The sequence below is a fragment of the Hyla sarda genome, chromosome 7 (assembly GCF_029499605.1).
Source record: "Hyla sarda isolate aHylSar1 chromosome 7, aHylSar1.hap1, whole genome shotgun sequence".
Taxonomy (NCBI): Eukaryota; Metazoa; Chordata; class Amphibia; order Anura; family Hylidae; genus Hyla; species Hyla sarda.
The window spans coordinates 30718674-30735487 of record NC_079195.1 but is presented as its reverse complement, the minus strand read 5'-3'; the positions used below and the strand labels follow the sequence as shown (position 1 = coordinate 30735487).

At 46.3% G+C, this 16814-nt stretch overlaps 1 protein-coding gene across 9 annotated transcripts in view; it reads right to left on the bottom strand.

The window, feature by feature from the left end:
- Nucleotides 1–4397: 4397 nt before the first annotated feature.
- The window catches only part of ZNF384 (zinc finger protein 384), a 52747-nt gene continuing 40330 nt past the window's right edge, over nucleotides 4398–16814 (bottom strand). For 4 of the 9 annotated variants that reach the window (XM_056528955.1, XM_056528954.1, XM_056528956.1 and 1 more), the window contains exons 7-11: nucleotides 13603–13785; nucleotides 9673–9855; nucleotides 9327–9405; nucleotides 7770–7928; nucleotides 4398–5133 (exon numbers count right to left, since the gene is read on the bottom strand). In XM_056528955.1, coding sequence (XP_056384930.1) covers nucleotides 4900–5133; nucleotides 7770–7928; nucleotides 9327–9405; nucleotides 9673–9855; nucleotides 13603–13785 — 838 coding nt within the window. In that variant the 3' untranslated portion in view covers nucleotides 4398–4899. The remainder of the gene's footprint in view (nucleotides 5134–7769; nucleotides 7929–9326; nucleotides 9406–9672; nucleotides 9856–13602; nucleotides 13786–16814) is intronic. The other 5 variants (XM_056528957.1, XM_056528959.1, XM_056528961.1 and 2 more) reach the window with 3 other exon arrangements.

Here is a 16814-nt window from a genome sequence, read left to right as displayed (position 1 = left end):
GTACTCCGGTGGAAAACATTTTTTTTTTTTAAATGAACTGGTGCCAGAAAGTTAAAAAGATTTGTAAATTACTTCTATTAAAAAATCTTTACCCTTCCAGTACTTATTAGCAGCTGTATGCTACAGAGGAAATTATTTTCTTATTGAATTTCTTTTTTGTCTTGTCCACAGTGCTCTCTGCTCTTTCCGCCCGACATCGTTTTCACGCAGAATTCAAGTAGAATGCAAGCGGAATTCAGGAAAGTAGAATTAAATAGTCTCCTTCATTCCTATTCATTTGCGCGTGGAAATTCCGCTTGATGGATAAAATGACAGAAGGCAACAATTTCCTGACCAAAATTATTCCTCTTGAATTCCCTCAGTGTGAAGGCACCCTAAGGCTACGTTCACACTACGGAATCTCTGGGCAGAGTTTCTGTCGGAGATTTAGCCGGCAGCACTTGGACAGCACGGACTGCATTGCCGTCCCCATAGACGGCAATGCATTTCTGGGTGGATCTTTTGGGAGATCTGTTCAGAAATGCATTAAAGGGGTATTCCAGGCAAAAACTTTTTTTATATATATATATCAACTGGCTTCAGAAAGTTAAACAGATTTGAAAATTACGTCTACTAAAAAATCTTAATCCTTTCAGTACTTATGAGCTTCTGAAGTTAAGGTTGTTCTTTTCTGTCTATGTGCTCTCTGATGACACCTGTCTCGGGTTTCGCCCAGTTTAGAAGAAAATCCCCATAGCAAACCTCTTCTAAACTGGGCGTTTCCCGAGACAGGTGTCATCAGAGATTACTTAGACAGAAAAGAACAACCTTAACTTCAGAAGCTCATAAGTACTGAAAGGATTAAGATTTTTTAATAGAAGTAATTTACAAATCTGTTTAACTTTCTGGAGCCAGTTGATATATATCAAAAAGTTTTTGCCTGGATAACCCCTTTAACATCTATGATGACGACAATGCAGACCGCGCGATCCTGAAAATTCTGCCCAAAAATTCCACAGTGTGAACCCAGCCTAAGGCTATGTTCACACGGCCTAAAGTTTCCAGTCAGAGATTCCGTCCGTGGCAAACAAACATGGTCAAACAAGTGGTCAAATCAGAAGGAGCTAGGACCGCGTGGGAAATGCGTTGTCTCCATAGACAGCAATGCCTTTCTGAGCAGATTCCACAGAAAAGAATTGACAAGTCAATTGTTACAGCAAAGCCTCGGAATACGAATTTCCACGCCGGCGCGGAAATTCTGCCGTGTGCATGGTGCGACAGAATCCCATTGAAAACAACGGGGCTGCATCTGAATTTGCTATGCATTTCCGTGCGGAATCCGCAGAATGAATAGACAAGTCCATTCTTTCTGCAGACGCCGGAATCGGGATTTTTGCGGCGGATGTTGCTGCCACGGAAATTCCTTCATGTGCGCAGTGCAGCAGAATCCTATTGAAATGAATGGGACTCTGCTGCAGCAGAATATTCCTCCCTGTGAACATAGCCTTTAGCGTTAACACTTGCGTATTTTAATGCAGATTTTCTGCAGCTGATTTTCCTATCCAGTGACTTCAATGGGTAGTAAAAGAAACAGTAGAAAATCTGTAGATCAGTGTTTCCCAATCAGGGTGCCTCCAGATGTTGCAAAACTACAACTCCCAGCATGCCTGGACAGCCTCCGGCTGTCCAGGCATGCTGGGAGTTGTAGTTTCGCAACATCTGGAGGCGCCCTGGGTGGGAAACGCTGATCTACAGTGATCGCCCCTGAACAGAGATCGTACTCTACATCCCCTATCAGCACCGTACATAAATACTGCTCTGTATCCATTGCCAATAGCTTTATACTGCTCCTTCATTTAGGATGACATTTTTCTTGTCAGCTACACAGAATATAAAACACAATGTATATGGAGGTTTATTTCTATACAATATACTAAAAATGGCAACAGGAGAGGACACCAGAAGAGTCTGACAACAGCCTCCCACATCACAACAGCTGAATGCACATGGTATGTCGTCTTGTCTCTTCCCAAGGTGGATTTTTATTGTTATGTAAATGAAGATATTCCTGATGGATCCAATAAGGTGACTGGGAGGAGCGAGCGACGGTGATTCTGGTAGTAACAGGACAAGCAGCAGGTGGGAAAATAGGAGCAGAGTTATCCATTAGAAGAAAAGAAGGAAAATAGTGTTAGGTAGAAGTTTGGCAAGTTATTGGTAAGGTCTCAAAAATCTAGTCAGGGGAACAGCATACAAAACAAAGAGCAAGTTACAGAGGTGACAGAGATGACAGAGACCTGGACAGGGACCGGGGTGGTGAGAAGGGAGGAGAGCAGGACAGGGACCGGGGTGGTGAGAAGGGGGAGAGCAGGAGAGGGACCGGGGTGGTGAGAAGGGAGGAGGAGAGCAGGACAGGGACCGGGGTGGTGAGAAGGAGGAGAGCAGGACAGGGACCGGGGTGGTGAGAAGGGAGGAGGAGAGCAGGACAGGGACCGGGGTGGTGAGAAGGGAGGAGAGCAGGACAGGGACCGAGGTGGTGAGAAGGGAGGAGAGCAGGACAGGGACCAGGGTGGTGAGAAGGAGGAGAGCAGGACAGGGACCAGGGTGGTGAGAAGGGGGAGAGCAGGACAGGGACCGGGGTGGTGAGAAGGGAGGAGAGCAGGACAGGGACCGGGGTGGTGAGAAGGAGGAGAGCAGGAGAGGGACCGGGGTGGTGAGAAGGAGGAGAGCAGGACAGGGACCGGGGTGGTGAGAAGGAGGAGAGCAGGACAGGGACCGGGGTGGTGAGAAGGAGGAGAGCAGGACAGGGACCGGGGTGGTGAGAAGGGAGGAGGAGAGCAGGACAGGGACCGGGGTGGTGAGAAGGGAGGAGAGCAGGACAGGGACCGAGGTGGTGAGAAGGGAGGAGAGCAGGACAGGGACCAGGGTGGTGAGAAGGAGGAGAGCAGGACAGGGACCAGGGTGGTGAGAAGGGGGAGAGCAGGACAGGGACCGGGGTGGTGAGAAGGGAGGAGAGCAGGACAGGGACCGGGGTGGTGAGAAGGAGGAGAGCAGGAGAGGGACCGGGGTGGTGAGAAGGAGGAGAGCAGGACAGGGACCGGGGTGGTGAGAAGGAGGAGAGCAGGACAGGGACCGGGGTGGTGAGAAGGAGGAGAGCAGGACAGGGACCGGGGTGGTGAGAAGGGAGGAGGAGAGCAGGACAGGGACCAGGGTGGTGAGGAGGAGAGCAGGAGAGGGACCGGGGTGGTGAGAAGGAGGAGAGCAGGAGAGGGACCGGGGTGGTGAGAAGGAGGAGAGCAGGAGAGGGACCGGGGTGGTGAGAAGGGAGGAGGAGAGGGACCAGGGTGGTGAGGAGGAGAGCAGGAGAGGGACCGGGGTGGTGAGCAGGAGGAGAGCAGGACAGGGACCAGGGTGGTGAGAAGGGAGGAGAGCAGGACGGGACCAGGGTGGTGAGAAGGGAGGAGAGCAGGACAGGGACCGGGGTGGTGAGAAGGAGGAGAGCAGGACAGGGACCAGGGTGGTGAGAAGGAGGAGAGCAGGACAGGGACCGGGGTGGTGAGAAGGAGGAGAGCAGGACAGGGACCGAGGTGGTGAGAAGGGAGGAGAGCAGGACGGGACCAGGGTGGTGAGAAGGAAGGAGAGCAGGACAGGGACCGAGGTGGTGAGAAGGGAGGAGAGCAGGACAGGGACCAGGGTGGTGAGAAGGGAGGAGAGCAGGACAGGGACCAGGGTGGTGAGAAGGGAGGAGAGCAGGACAGGGACCACGGTGGTGGGAGGAGAGCAGGACAGGGACCACGGTGGTGGGAGGAGGAGAGCAGGACTGGGACCAGGGTGGTGAGAAGTGAGCAGGACAGGGACCAGAGTATGAGGTAGGAGAACGGGACAGGGACCAGAGTGGTCTTTGAAGAAAACCATAGCTCAGTTTACAGAGAAGGGATAAGAGCGGCTTGTAAGTTGGGGATCTATCAAACTGGTAGGTCCCCATACGATATAATGTATCAGACTGCGTAAAAAAATAATAAGCTAGAGCAGTAAAATAAAGCAGTGGATAGATATACACACTTTGTTCTGTATATATTTATACATAATATTAACCAGGACACAGGCGTAACCTCCTCTCCCTGGCAGATGAACAGAACTAGCTAATAGAAATGCAGAAAATAGTCAATAAATCAGCCACCTCCTCTCCTAAAGACCGGCAATGTCAGTCTTAATATGGCCTCCACTTCCTAATCCTATGCAGTGTACTTCCAGGGAAGATGTCAGCTGAGGAAGAGCAGGAACAAGATATGGATAAAATAATATATAATACAGAACGTACCCCCCCCCCCCTCCCTTCCCGTCCTCCCCATTTTACGTATTAGGGTATAAAATAAAGTCCAAAAATCTTAAGCCATACTCCCCCTCCCCCCCTCCCAATCTGTCCCATATATGGGAAGTATTGCTGGCTGGGCACTGACACTGGGTATAAACTGCAGTCCTTCCAAAACACTAGCGGTGCATGGCATCCTCCGGTTCAGTGACAGCACTTGCACTGCAAGAAACCTGTATGAAGTCAATAATGGGATGCAGTGCATTGTATATAACACTGCTGGGACACTGCCGTTCTCCGTGTGCTGTTAATGTATACTATGAGCAAGCAGCAAAAGTGTTGACGTCAGGACTTCAGCCTGATCTCAGCCCAATGTCCAGGGCTCCAATGTAATAGCTTGAAAACCTCCATTATACTGAGGCTGGTTATGAGTCCATTCTCTCTGTCTTCGTAAGCCAAAGTTCATAGCCACTTTTTTCTGTAGCTTTTTTTTCCCCACCCAACAAGAATGGTCCGGTCCAGACCTTTAACCCCCTCCCCACATGTCTGGTCTGGGACATTTTCGCTCCCTTCCCACTTGTACGAAGTTTGTCCATTTCTTGAATAAACTAAGAGCTGGCTAAATGTTCCACTTGAATGGTGCTGGTGGCGACGGTCAAACATAAGTCCTTGTGATGATCAGTCTTGAAGGGACTCATGTCAAAGGAGCACTGAGGACCGTCAGACGTTGGGGCCTGGGATACGGGTGTGAAATGCGCTTGTGAGGTTAGGACTTGCGTAGGAGGCGGCTGCGAAGTTTCTGGAGCGTTGTGTTTCCTCATGTGTTTCATCAGATAAGTCTCCTGGATAGAAGAGAAAAGAACAAGATGAATAAATATGAAATAACAATGAGGCTGTGTGTACAGGGGATCTGTATGGTGATACTAGGAGCGCACTTCTGCTGAACAGAGGGACAGGGATTCATGGGGTACAGTCCAAAGGCACCACACTTCATTATACCACCTCCCGGATAAGTCTTCAACAAAGAGCTGTGTTGTCCGCTCACTCACCGATGACCACTGTTGCACACCTGTGCTATCGGACCCACCGGTCCCGCCCCGGCTTCAAAATGCAAAAATTGCAAATCCAAAAGGAAGAATGTCCGGCACTGGATATGCATAAAAGTTTTTGCTTTATTTCGGCTTTGGCAAGGAGTCACAATACAGAGCAGGAACAACTGACGCGTTTCTCACTGTCAGACGTTCAATCGAAGATTAAGCACCTGACGGTGCAAAACGCATCTGATTAATCTACGATTGAACGTCTGACGCATTTCGCACCGTCAGGTGCTTAATCTACGATAAAAACTCTGACGCATTTCGCATCGTCAGGTGCTTAATCTACAATTAAACGTCTGACGTTTAATCGTAGATTAAGCACCTGACGGTGCGAAACGCGTCAGTTCCTGCTCTGTATTGTGACTCCTTGCCAAAGCCAAAATAAAGCAATAACTTTTATGCATATCCAGTGCCGGACATTCTTCCTTTTTGACCTTCCGGATTAACGCAAAGAGGTCACAAAGCTAAGACCATGAGGTGCCTTCTGACGTGGGAGGTCTTGTTCTTAGCATGTGGCACTCACTAATGCCAGGAGTAAGACCCCCCCCCCCAAATCTAATAAATAGTCCATAAATATTCAAAGTCCAGGTGACCTCTTTAAAACTTGCCAAAATTTATCAGGAAAATAGTGGGTTAAAGTAAGCAAAAGGTGGAAGAGAAAAAGAGCCTAACATATCTAACCGTATACACCAAGTCTATCGCCAGTGTGCGCTACTGGAATTAATTTAACATGGCTTCTGCCTGAGCCAAATTTATTACAGTAACAATAAAAAATAAAAAAAATAAGTTAAGCCCTATCTTTTGTGAAGATATGCTTTTATCTTTATATATTCAACCAGCATGAGTAGAAAATAGGTCATTAAAAGGGGTACTCCGCTGCTCAGCATTTAAACTGTTCCGAATTCTGGAGCCGGGAGCTCGTGACGTCATAGCCCCACCCCCTCGTCACGTCACGACCCACCCCCTCAATGCAAGTCTATGGGAGGGGGCGTGACGGCCTGCCGTGCATGACACGAGCACTGGTCCGATGCTCGCGGTCGTGGTGGAGCGTAAATGTACGTAATGGTGCGTTAAGTACCACCGCACCATGACGTACATTTATGTCAATTGTCGTTAAAGGAGATATATCATAGAATAAAGCTTATCCCCCTTATTCCCCTCCGCAGGATAGGGAATAAGTTATAGATCACGGGGGTCCGAGTGCTGCGGCCCGTGCGATCTCCTGTATGGAGTGACGCATCACGACCCTCGCCATGGCCGCCATGCCCCCTTCCTACATCTCTATGGGAGACATACAGCTATCATTGGCTCTCCCATAGATATACAGTGACCCCCCCCCCCCCCCGACCTACGATGGCCCCGATATACGATCATTTTAACATACGATGGTCTCTCAGAGGCCATTGCATGTTGAAGGCAGCATCAACATACGATGCTTTTGTATGTCGGGGCCATCGCATAAACGGCTATCCGGCAGCGCTGACTGCTTCAGCTGCCACCGGATAGCCGTTTACGGTGCCCCATGTGGTCTGGTGACGATCACTTACCTGTCCTCAGGGCTACGGCGCACCCTCTTCAGGATCCCCTGCATCGTCGGCGCTCTCCATCGTTGTCATCACGTCGCTGCGCACGCCGTCCCGTCATCCAATAGGAGCGGCGTGCGTAGCGACGTGATGGCGGAGACGTGAGAGCGGGGACACCTCGGGGATGCGGCGACAGCGATGGACAGCGACATCCAGGGCAGCGGTGACGGTCCAGAGTGGCAGGGACACGTGAGTATAACCTTCAACCTGCGGATCTCCAGATGTTGCAAAACTACAACTCCCAGCATGCCCGGACAGCCGTTGGCTGTCCGGGCACGCTGGGTGTTGTAGTTTTGCAACATCTGGAGGTCCGGAGGTTGTAGACCACTGTCCTATACTTTACATTGCACGGATCGCTCAACATACGATGGTTTCAACAAACGATGGTCCGTTTGGAACGGATTACCATCGTATGTTGAGGGACCACTGTATATGGAGGGGGCGTGGCAGCCCCCTGCTTCAGGCGGAGGTTGTGAAGCGCCTCTCCAGGGGAGAACTGGGGCTCCCGCGATCAAAATCTTATCCCCTATCCGCAGAGACTACTCCTTTAATGACCAAACCATTTTCTACTTATGCTGGTTAAATATATAGGGATAAAAGAATAATTTTTTTGAGTAAATCTTTAATATGTTCTTTAATGTTTTTTAATCTATGCTAAAGCCTACAGTCCTCCGGTAACAAGCGTTACAGAAGAATGTTATCAGCTGCAGCCTAAGAAATGGCGCTACCGGCTGTAACACCAGAAATATGGAAGGATAATAACAAATCGCAGTTGTATACAGTCATATCAGCACACACCGAAGTATATGCTCGGCTACAGATGGAACAGGTATACACTTTAGCGTGCTTGACGGTGTGAGTAGACAGGTGGACCTCCAGGGAGGACGAGTCGGTGTACGCTCGGTGACAATTGTGGCACTTGAAGGGTTTATCTTTGTTGTGCTGCCTCCTGTGAGACTGAAAGACAAAAACACAAAACGGGAAATTATTCAGACGCCAAAGTGATAACAGAACAATGAGCGTATACAAACATCAGTTGTACAGAACGTCACCCAAATATGCTATAAATGGGTTGGATAGGGGCCATGAGGAGCGCGAGGGTCCGTCTCCCACCAATCACACAAACTTATTACAGCCAACCAAAAAGTAGTTTTTCCCTTTTTATGTATCGTTCCGCAACTTTCTACACTTTTTGTAATGCTTCTAGTAAATCAGAATTTTTGCAGTGTATTTCCAAAAGATATACCAAAATGTGATTAACCCCTTAAAGATATCTCATGCATAAAAAAACACTTAGCCCCTAACCACAGAATAGGGGATAGGTTTTAGATCGCGTGGGGTCCTAGTGCTGGGACCCCCGTGATCTCCTGTAATGAGCCCCGACTCTCCCCTGGAGCGGCGCGTCACAACCCCCGCCCGTAGTGTCCCCTCCATATATCTCTATAGGAGAGCCATTCGGCAACCTTTGGCACTCCCATAGAGATATATGGAGGGGGCGTGGTGGCCCCTGCTTCGGGCAGGGGGTTGTGAGGTGCTGGGGTTGTGAGGTGCCGTTTCAAGGGAGAGCCGGGGTTCCGTACTGGAGACCGCAGGGGGACCCATATCAGGAACTGTCCAGAGCAGGAGGAAATCCCCATAGCAAACCTCTCCTGCTCTGGACAGTTCCTGACATGGGCAGAGGTGTCAGTAGAGAGCACTGTGGACAGACAGGAAAGAAATTCAAAAAGAAAAGAATTTTCTCTGTAGTATACAGCCGCTAAAAAGTACTGGAAGGATTAAGATTTTTCAATAGAAGTCATTTACAAATCTAAAACAACCAAAGAACACATAGGTCCACTCACCGCAAAGCAGAGACTATCGGGTCTTGAAGTCCGGTGACGGGGTGCCGGGTCATGGCATAGGCACTGGTGAAGAACCGCCACACTTTACCAGCGCCTATGCCGTGATCTGTCACCGGACTTCAAGACCCGATAGGCTCTGCTTTGTGGTGAGTGGACCTATGTGTTCTTTGGTTGTTTTATATTGATGTATTTGTGTATATACATGTATATATATCTGTGTACGTGCACCCCGCAGGAGACTTTGATTGGAGGTCACCGAGGACCTTACTGCACTCAGCGTTAGGTGATATAGCCCCTTGAGTGCTCTCCCAATTTCCTTACTTTGTTGTTTATCATTTACAAATCTGGCACCAGTTGAAAAAAAATAAAAAATAAATAAAAAAAATAAGTTTTCCAAGGGAGTACCCCTTTAATTCATTTAATTTACATTGGAATCTGCAGCATGAAATCCTGCTCATCAAAATCTGCACAATGGCAAGAGCAGAAAGCAATAACATGTAACGGGATAAATTACCTGCAGATTTGACAGCTGGGTGAAAGCCTTGTCACATCCAGGATGTACGCATTTATAGGGCCTGTCGCCTGTGTGAATCCTGCATGCAGAAATGAAAGGATAAAGAATGACATCAACAAACCAGACAAGTATTAGGGGCAGGCACGGGAAAGCAGCTCAAGGAGGGGAGGGGAGGGGGGGGGGGGGATGTTAATGGGGGGGAGGGGTGAAATGAGCAGACAGGATGTCATCCCTCCCCTGACCCGGTTTCCATTCAGACACGTGTGCATGCGGTTGGTGGGGGAAAAAAAAGGAAGGTGCATGCTGGTGTCGGGGCTCCCCCAGCTCTCTCCTCCTGCCCCCTTACCGTGTATGTTGCTGGAGGTGAGAGAGCTGGCGGAAGGCCTTCTGACAGTAGCGGCAGTTGTAGGGCTTGGCCCCCGAGTGGATGCGCACGTGCTGGGCCAGATAGGAGCTGTTGGCGAAGGTTTTGGAGCAGTGCGGGCACTTGTGAGGCTTGGACACCACAATATGCACCTTCGTGTGGATTCTGCCAGAACACACAATTGGTTGGGACAGGGACCATTTAAAGAAAAAAAAAAAGAAAAAAGAAAATTTACGGGAACTTTGTAGAGTGTATGCAACCTGCCGAATGTCAGCACATGGCCCCCGGGGGACTATGCAACTGCGTGTGTTATGTGTAACCCCCAGAGAAAGGGACCCGACCAAATCCGTGAATGAAGTGCGTGTGTGTGTATGAAAACTTATACTGTAAACAGACCTGTCTCTACATTACCTGACTGTAACATACACAGGGGTTTGGACGGGGGGGTTTTATTGGTCATGTGTAAATAAAACACCATCATCTCATCAACTTTCTAAAAAAAAATTATTAGGATTTTATTATTATTAATAATTATAATAATAATATAATTAATATCTTTTATTATTATTTTATTATTATTAATAATAATTATTATTAATAATTATTATAATAATATTAATAATTTTTCCAGTATTTTAGTGAATGGAAACCTATACAGACCTGATTATGCATCATAGCTGAGGATTTGCTACAATTGTTTCCAGTTCAGGCAGTCCTCTGTGTCAATGATCTCCACCATGATGTTGCAAAACCACAACTCCCAGCATGCCCGGACAGCCGTTGGCTGTCCGGGCATGCTGGGAGTTGTAGTTTTGCAACATGGTGTAGGTACACAGTTTGAAGACCACTGCTCTATGTGCTGAACTTCTTGCTGTTTGTTGCAATGTATCAGTGGTGGTGAAAAGCTGTGTTTTTTCCGGACTTTAGAGATGAGCGAACTTACAGTAAATTCGATTCGTCACGAACTTCTCGGCTCGGCAGTTGATTACTTATCCTGCATAAATTAGTTCAGCCTTCAGGTGCTCCGGTGGGCTGGAAAAGGTGGATACAGTCCTAGGAGACTCTTTCCTAGGACTGTATCCACCTTTTCCAGCCCACCGGAGCACCTGAAGGCTAAACTAATTTACGCAGGAAAAGTCATCAACTTCCGAGCCGAGAAGTTCGTGACGAATCGAATTTACTGTAAGTTCGCTCATCTCTAGTTGCAATGTATCAGTGGTGGTGAAAAGCTGTGTTTTTTCCCGGACTTGATACAAGTGCAGCAAAATCTCAGCTGTGAAAAACAGTAGGCCATATTCATGTCAGACTTAAAGGGGTACTCCGGTGGAAAAATTATTATTATTATTATTTTTTTTTTTGTTAAATCAACTGTTGCCAGAAAGTTAAACATATTTGCAAATTACTTCTATTAAAAAATCCCAATCCTTCCAGTACTTATCAGCTGCTGTATGACACACAGGGATTTTTGAATTTCTTTTCTGCCTGACCCCAGTGCTCTCTGCTGACACCTCTGTCCATATCAGGAACTGTCCAGAGTAGGAGTAAATCCCCATAGAAAACCTCTCCTGCTCTGGACAGTTCCTAAAATGGACAGAGGTGTCAGCAGAGAGCACTGTGGTCAGGCAGAAAGGAAATGAAAAAAAAAAAAACTTCCTGTGGATCATAACAGCAGCTGATAAGTACTGGAAGGATTACGATTTTTTTAATAGAAGTAATTTACAAATCTGTAACTTTCTGGCACCAGTTGATTTAAAAAAATGTTTTTCCAGTGGAGTACTCCTTTAAGATTTGATGTGTATTTCAGTGGCAGAAATCTGAAGCCGAGCCTAGCGTTTCCGCCATGGCTATGCTGCAGTTTTGCATGAGGCTTATCCTCCCCGATAGCAAAAAATCTGCACAAATAATTTCCACTGAGTGGGAAGAGGGTTGTAATAACCCTGTTAACATGCATTGAATGTGAAAGATCATTGTATTTGACGGTGATTTCGGCCTGAAATCTGTCTTACTCTTAGAACTGCATAGGTTTTCAGGCTCTGGAGTTAAAACAGGAATGTTCCCATTCACCTACTATAGGCAGAGGTCTTGAAAACAGTGAACAATTCGAGTAAATACAAGTTTAGAAAGTTAGGGAACTTTCCCCTTTACAATGATGAAAGGGAAGTTGTCACTCAGTCCTGTTTACCTGAAGCTGTAATACCCTGTACAGCCACAACTATACATATGGCGCTCTGCTTGCATTAAAGGGGTACTCCGGTGGAAAACTTTTTTTTTTTTTTTTAAATCAACTGGTGCCAGAACGTTTAACAGACTTGGAAATCACTTCTATTAAAAAAATCTTAATCCTTCCAGTACTTTTTAGGGGCTGTATACTAAAGAGAAATCCAAAAAATACATTTATTTCCTCTGATGTCCAGACCACAGTGCTCTCTGCTGACCTCTGCTGTCCATTTTAGGAACTGTCCAGAGCAGCATATGTTTGCTATGGGGATTTTCTCCTGCTCTGGACAGTTCCTAAAATGGACAGCAGAGAGCACTGTGGTCTGGACATCAGAGGAAATGCATTTCTTTTTTTGGATTTCTCTTTAGTATAAAGCCCCTAAAAAGTACTGGAAGGATTAAGATTTTTTAATAGAAGTGATTTACAAATCTGTTAACATTTTTGGCACCAGTTGATTTAAAAAAAAAAAAAAAGTTTTCCACAGGAGTACCCCTTTAAAGGGGTACTCCGCTGCTCAGCATTTGGAACAAACTGTTCCGAATGCTGGAGCAGGCGCCGGGAGCTTGTAACATCATAGCCCCGCCCTGTCATGATGTCACGCTCCGCCCCCTAAACGCAAGTCTATGGGAGGGGGCGTGACAGCCGTCACGCCCCCTCCCATAGACTTGCATTGAGGGGGCGTGACGTCACGATGGGGCGTGGCTATGACATCACAAGCTAACGGCGCAGCTCCAGTATTCAGAACAGTTTGTTCAAAACGCTGAGCAGCGGAGTACCCCTTTAAGGGAGCACTCCAGTGCAATAAAACTTTGGATAAGGGATATGTTTTAGAACGCGGAGGATCTGACTGCTGGGACCCCCGTGATCTCCTGCACAGCACCCCGGCAGTCCCCAGGAAGAGGGCACGCCCCCTTCATCTATTGCCAACACGCCTCCTTCATCTATTTCTATGGGACACATGGAGGGGGCGTGTCAGCCGCCGCTACGTGTGGGAGTCGACGCGCGCCCTTCCTGGGGACTGCTGGGGTGCCGTGCAGGAGATCCCCCAGTGGTCAGACCCCCCCCCCCCCCCCCCACACACAATCTAAAACGTATCCCCTATTCTTTTGATAGTGGATACGTTTTATTGCACTGAAGTACTTCAACAATAAAGCTAACCGTTCATTCTGCTGCTTGGTGCTGGTCTCAGGGGCCACATCACTCCAAATAAATACTGCTGATCTCTCCTAAGTCAATCTAACTACTGGAAAGACTTCTAGGTTTTATAAATACTCTACTGTAGTGTTTCCAAACCAATGTGCCTCCAGCTGTTGCAAAGCTACAAATCTCAGACTAGACGCACAGCCGAAGGTTGTCCGGACATGCTTGGAGGTGGCAGTTTTGCAATAGCTGGAGGCACCGTGGTTGAGAAACACTGCTCTATATACTAAGGTGCTGTATAAACATAACCGGTTCTGACTATATGTGCGGAACGGGGCGACTCTTATGTGCATCGATCAAAGTGTAAAATGTAAAAATCCCAAGCCTACCCCCATCCCCCCCCCCCCCCCTCCCAAACCAGCTATAGATGACGTGTGCCCGGGAACAGACTGTGTGCATGTAGGGATGCATGATGTGTACACTGTTAGGTGGGTGGGGTAAAGGTAACATGCTGGTGTCGGGGCTCCCCCAGCTCTCTCCTCCTGCCCTCTTACCGTGTATGTTGCTGGAGGTGAGAGAGCTGGCGGAAGGCCTTCAGACAGTAGCGGCAGCTGTAAGGCTTGGCCCCCGAGTGGATGCGCACATGCTGATTCAAGTAGGAGCGGTTGGCGAAGGATTTGGAGCAGTACGGGCACTTGTGGGGCTTGGACACCGCACTGTGCACCTTCGTGTGGATCCTGCCGGAACAACACAAAGGTTGGGTCTGGAATCATTGTGAAAAATGAATGTGGTGAGGCGGTCTATACAAGTGTATGGGGTGTCATCATGCTGATACCAGGCCCTACAAACTCCAGCTATATATATATATATATATATATATATATATATATATATATATATATATATATAAAGTCAACCCTATGTCGTGATGAACCTAAACATGACTGTCTTCCTATAATCGCCTAGGACACTGGTGCTTTTTGTTGAGGTCCGTAGCTTGTTGCTTCTGCGATAACTTCAGGGCCCTGTATGTCCTACCCCAGCGGTCTGCAACTTGTGGATTGTATCTGCAGCTATTGGGGAACTACAACTCCCACACTCTACAGCTCTACCCCATGAGCAGACAGAGTAAGGGATGCAGTGGCCTCCCATCCCTAGACTGCTTGTGGCCCTAAACTCTAAATCAGAGGATTCTAACACTTTTCTAATGTCGGAAAACAACTCAGTATTCGGATAAACACACATGATCTAGTCTAAAGTGATCAACATGGCATCCGTCCCATTAGAGCAGTGTTTCCCAACCAGGGTGCCTCCAGCTGTTGCAAAACTACAACTCCCAGCATGCCTGGACAGCCTTCGGCTGTCCAGGCATGCTGGGAGTTGTAGTTTTGCAACAGCTGGAGGCACCCTGGTTTGAAAACACTGCAGTAGTGTATCTGGTGCATGCTATAGCGGGGGAAACACTGCTCTCCCACTGTGTCAGTAGGGTATATTCCTTACTGCGCTCCTGTCCTGTTACATGCAGCTTCACCAACTTATCTCTCATATATATTTATATACACACATGGGGGTCTCTAATGTAGGGCCTGATGGGGGGCACTGCACAATACATTCTCACACTGGTGTTAATTACTTAAAGGAGTAGTCCAGTGGTGATTCAGTGGTGAACAACTTATCCCCTATCCTAAGGAAAGGGGATAAGTTGCAGATCGCGGGGGGTCCGACTGCTGGGGCCCCCTGCGATCTCCTGTACGGAGCCCCGACAGCCCGCGGGAAGGGGGCGTGTCGACCTCCGCACGAAGCGGCGGCCGACACACCCCCTCAATACAACTCTATGGCAGAGCCGAAGTGCTGCCTTCAGCAATCTCCGGCTCTGCCATAGAGTTGTATTGAGGGGGAGTGTCAGCCGCCGCTTCGTGCGGAGGTCGACACCCGCTATCTGGCCGGAGAGCCGGGGCCCTGTACAGAGAGATCGCAGGGGGCCCCAGCAGTCGAACCCCCCGTGATCTCAAACTTATCCCCTATCCTTAGGATAGGGGATAAGTTTTTCACCACTGGACTACCCCTTTAAAGGGGTACTCTGGTGGAAAATTATTATTATTATTATTTTTTTTTTTTTTTTTAAATCAACTGGTGCCAGAAAGTTAAAACAGATTTGGAAATTACTTCTATTTAAAAATCCTAATCCTTCCAGTACTTATTAGCTGCTTTACACTACAGAGAAAGTTACTTTCTTTTTGGATCGCTTTTTTGATTTATTATTTTTTTTTTTTTCCTGTCCACGGTGTTCTCTGCTGACACCTCCAAATTAGAAGCATATCCCCCATAGCAAACCTCTCCTGCTCTGGACAGTTCCTGACACGGACAGAGGTGATCAGCAGAGAGCACTGTGGACAGACAGAAAATAAATTAAAAAAAGAAAAGAACTTCCTCTGTAATATAAAGCAGCTAATAAATACTGGAAGGATTAAGATTTTTAAATAGAAGTAATTTACAAATCTGTTAGAAATTCAAAAAGAAGATTACTTCTATTAAAAAGAATCTTAATCCTTTCAGTATTTATTAGCTGCTTTATACTACAGAGGAAGTTATTTACAAATCTGTTAGAAATGCAAAAAGATGATAACTTCCTCTGTAGTATAAAGCAGCTAATAAATACTGGAAGGATTAAGATTTTTAAATAGAATTAATTTATAAATCTGTTAGAAATTCAAAAAGAAGATAACTTCCTCCGTAGTATAAAGCAGCTAATAAATACTGGAAGGATTAAGATTTTTAAATAGAAGTAATTTACAAATCTGTTAGAAATTCAAAAAGAAAATAACTTCCTCTGTAGTATAAAGCAGCTACTAAGTACTGGAAGGATTAAGATTTTTTTTAAATAGAAGTAATTTACAAATCTGTTAGAAATTCAAAAAGAAGATAACTTCCTCCGTAGTATAAAGCAGCTAATAAATACTGGAAGGATTAAGATTTTTTTAAATAGAAGTAATTTACAAATCTGTTAGAAATTCAAAAAGAAGATAACTTCCTCCGTAGTATAAAGCAGCTAATAAATACTGGAAGGATTAAGATTTTTAAATAGAATTAATTTACAAATCTGTTAGAAATTCAAAAAGAAGATAACTTCCTCCGTAGTATAAAGCAGCTAATAAATACTGGAAGGATTAAGATTTTTTTAAATAGAATTAATTTACAAATCTGTTAGAAATTCAAAAAGAAAATAACTTCCTCTGTAGTATAAAGCAGCCAATAAGTACTGGAAGGATTAAAAATTTTTTAATAGAAGTAATTTACAGATCTGTTTAACTTTCTGGCACCAGTTGATTTGAAAACATTGTTTCCCACCGGAGCACCCCTTTAATTCTCAGTGTCATGCACCACTCCTGGATTAGCTATTAAGAAAACTAAACCTGTTACTGGAATCTGGTGGTTATGTAGAAATGGTATAGTAGTGAAGGAAGCATAAATATCATGTATACAGTCTACAGATGCATTCTGCTGTAGCATGGGATCAGATTTCCCCACAATCTTCACTATTGGAATAGCTCCACCTTGTGGATGGAACAATGCCAACAATAACATAACTTTAGCGATTTGCAAAAAAAGAAAAAAATATAAAAAATAAAATTAAATCTAACTCCAACCTCCCACATGTATGTTAGCTGTATGTGAATGACAACTATCTAAACCTGTATGGTATATGCTGAGGTGTGGAAGCTGTGATTCCAAAATGAGAATAATCTATATCAGTGGTCTTTAGAGA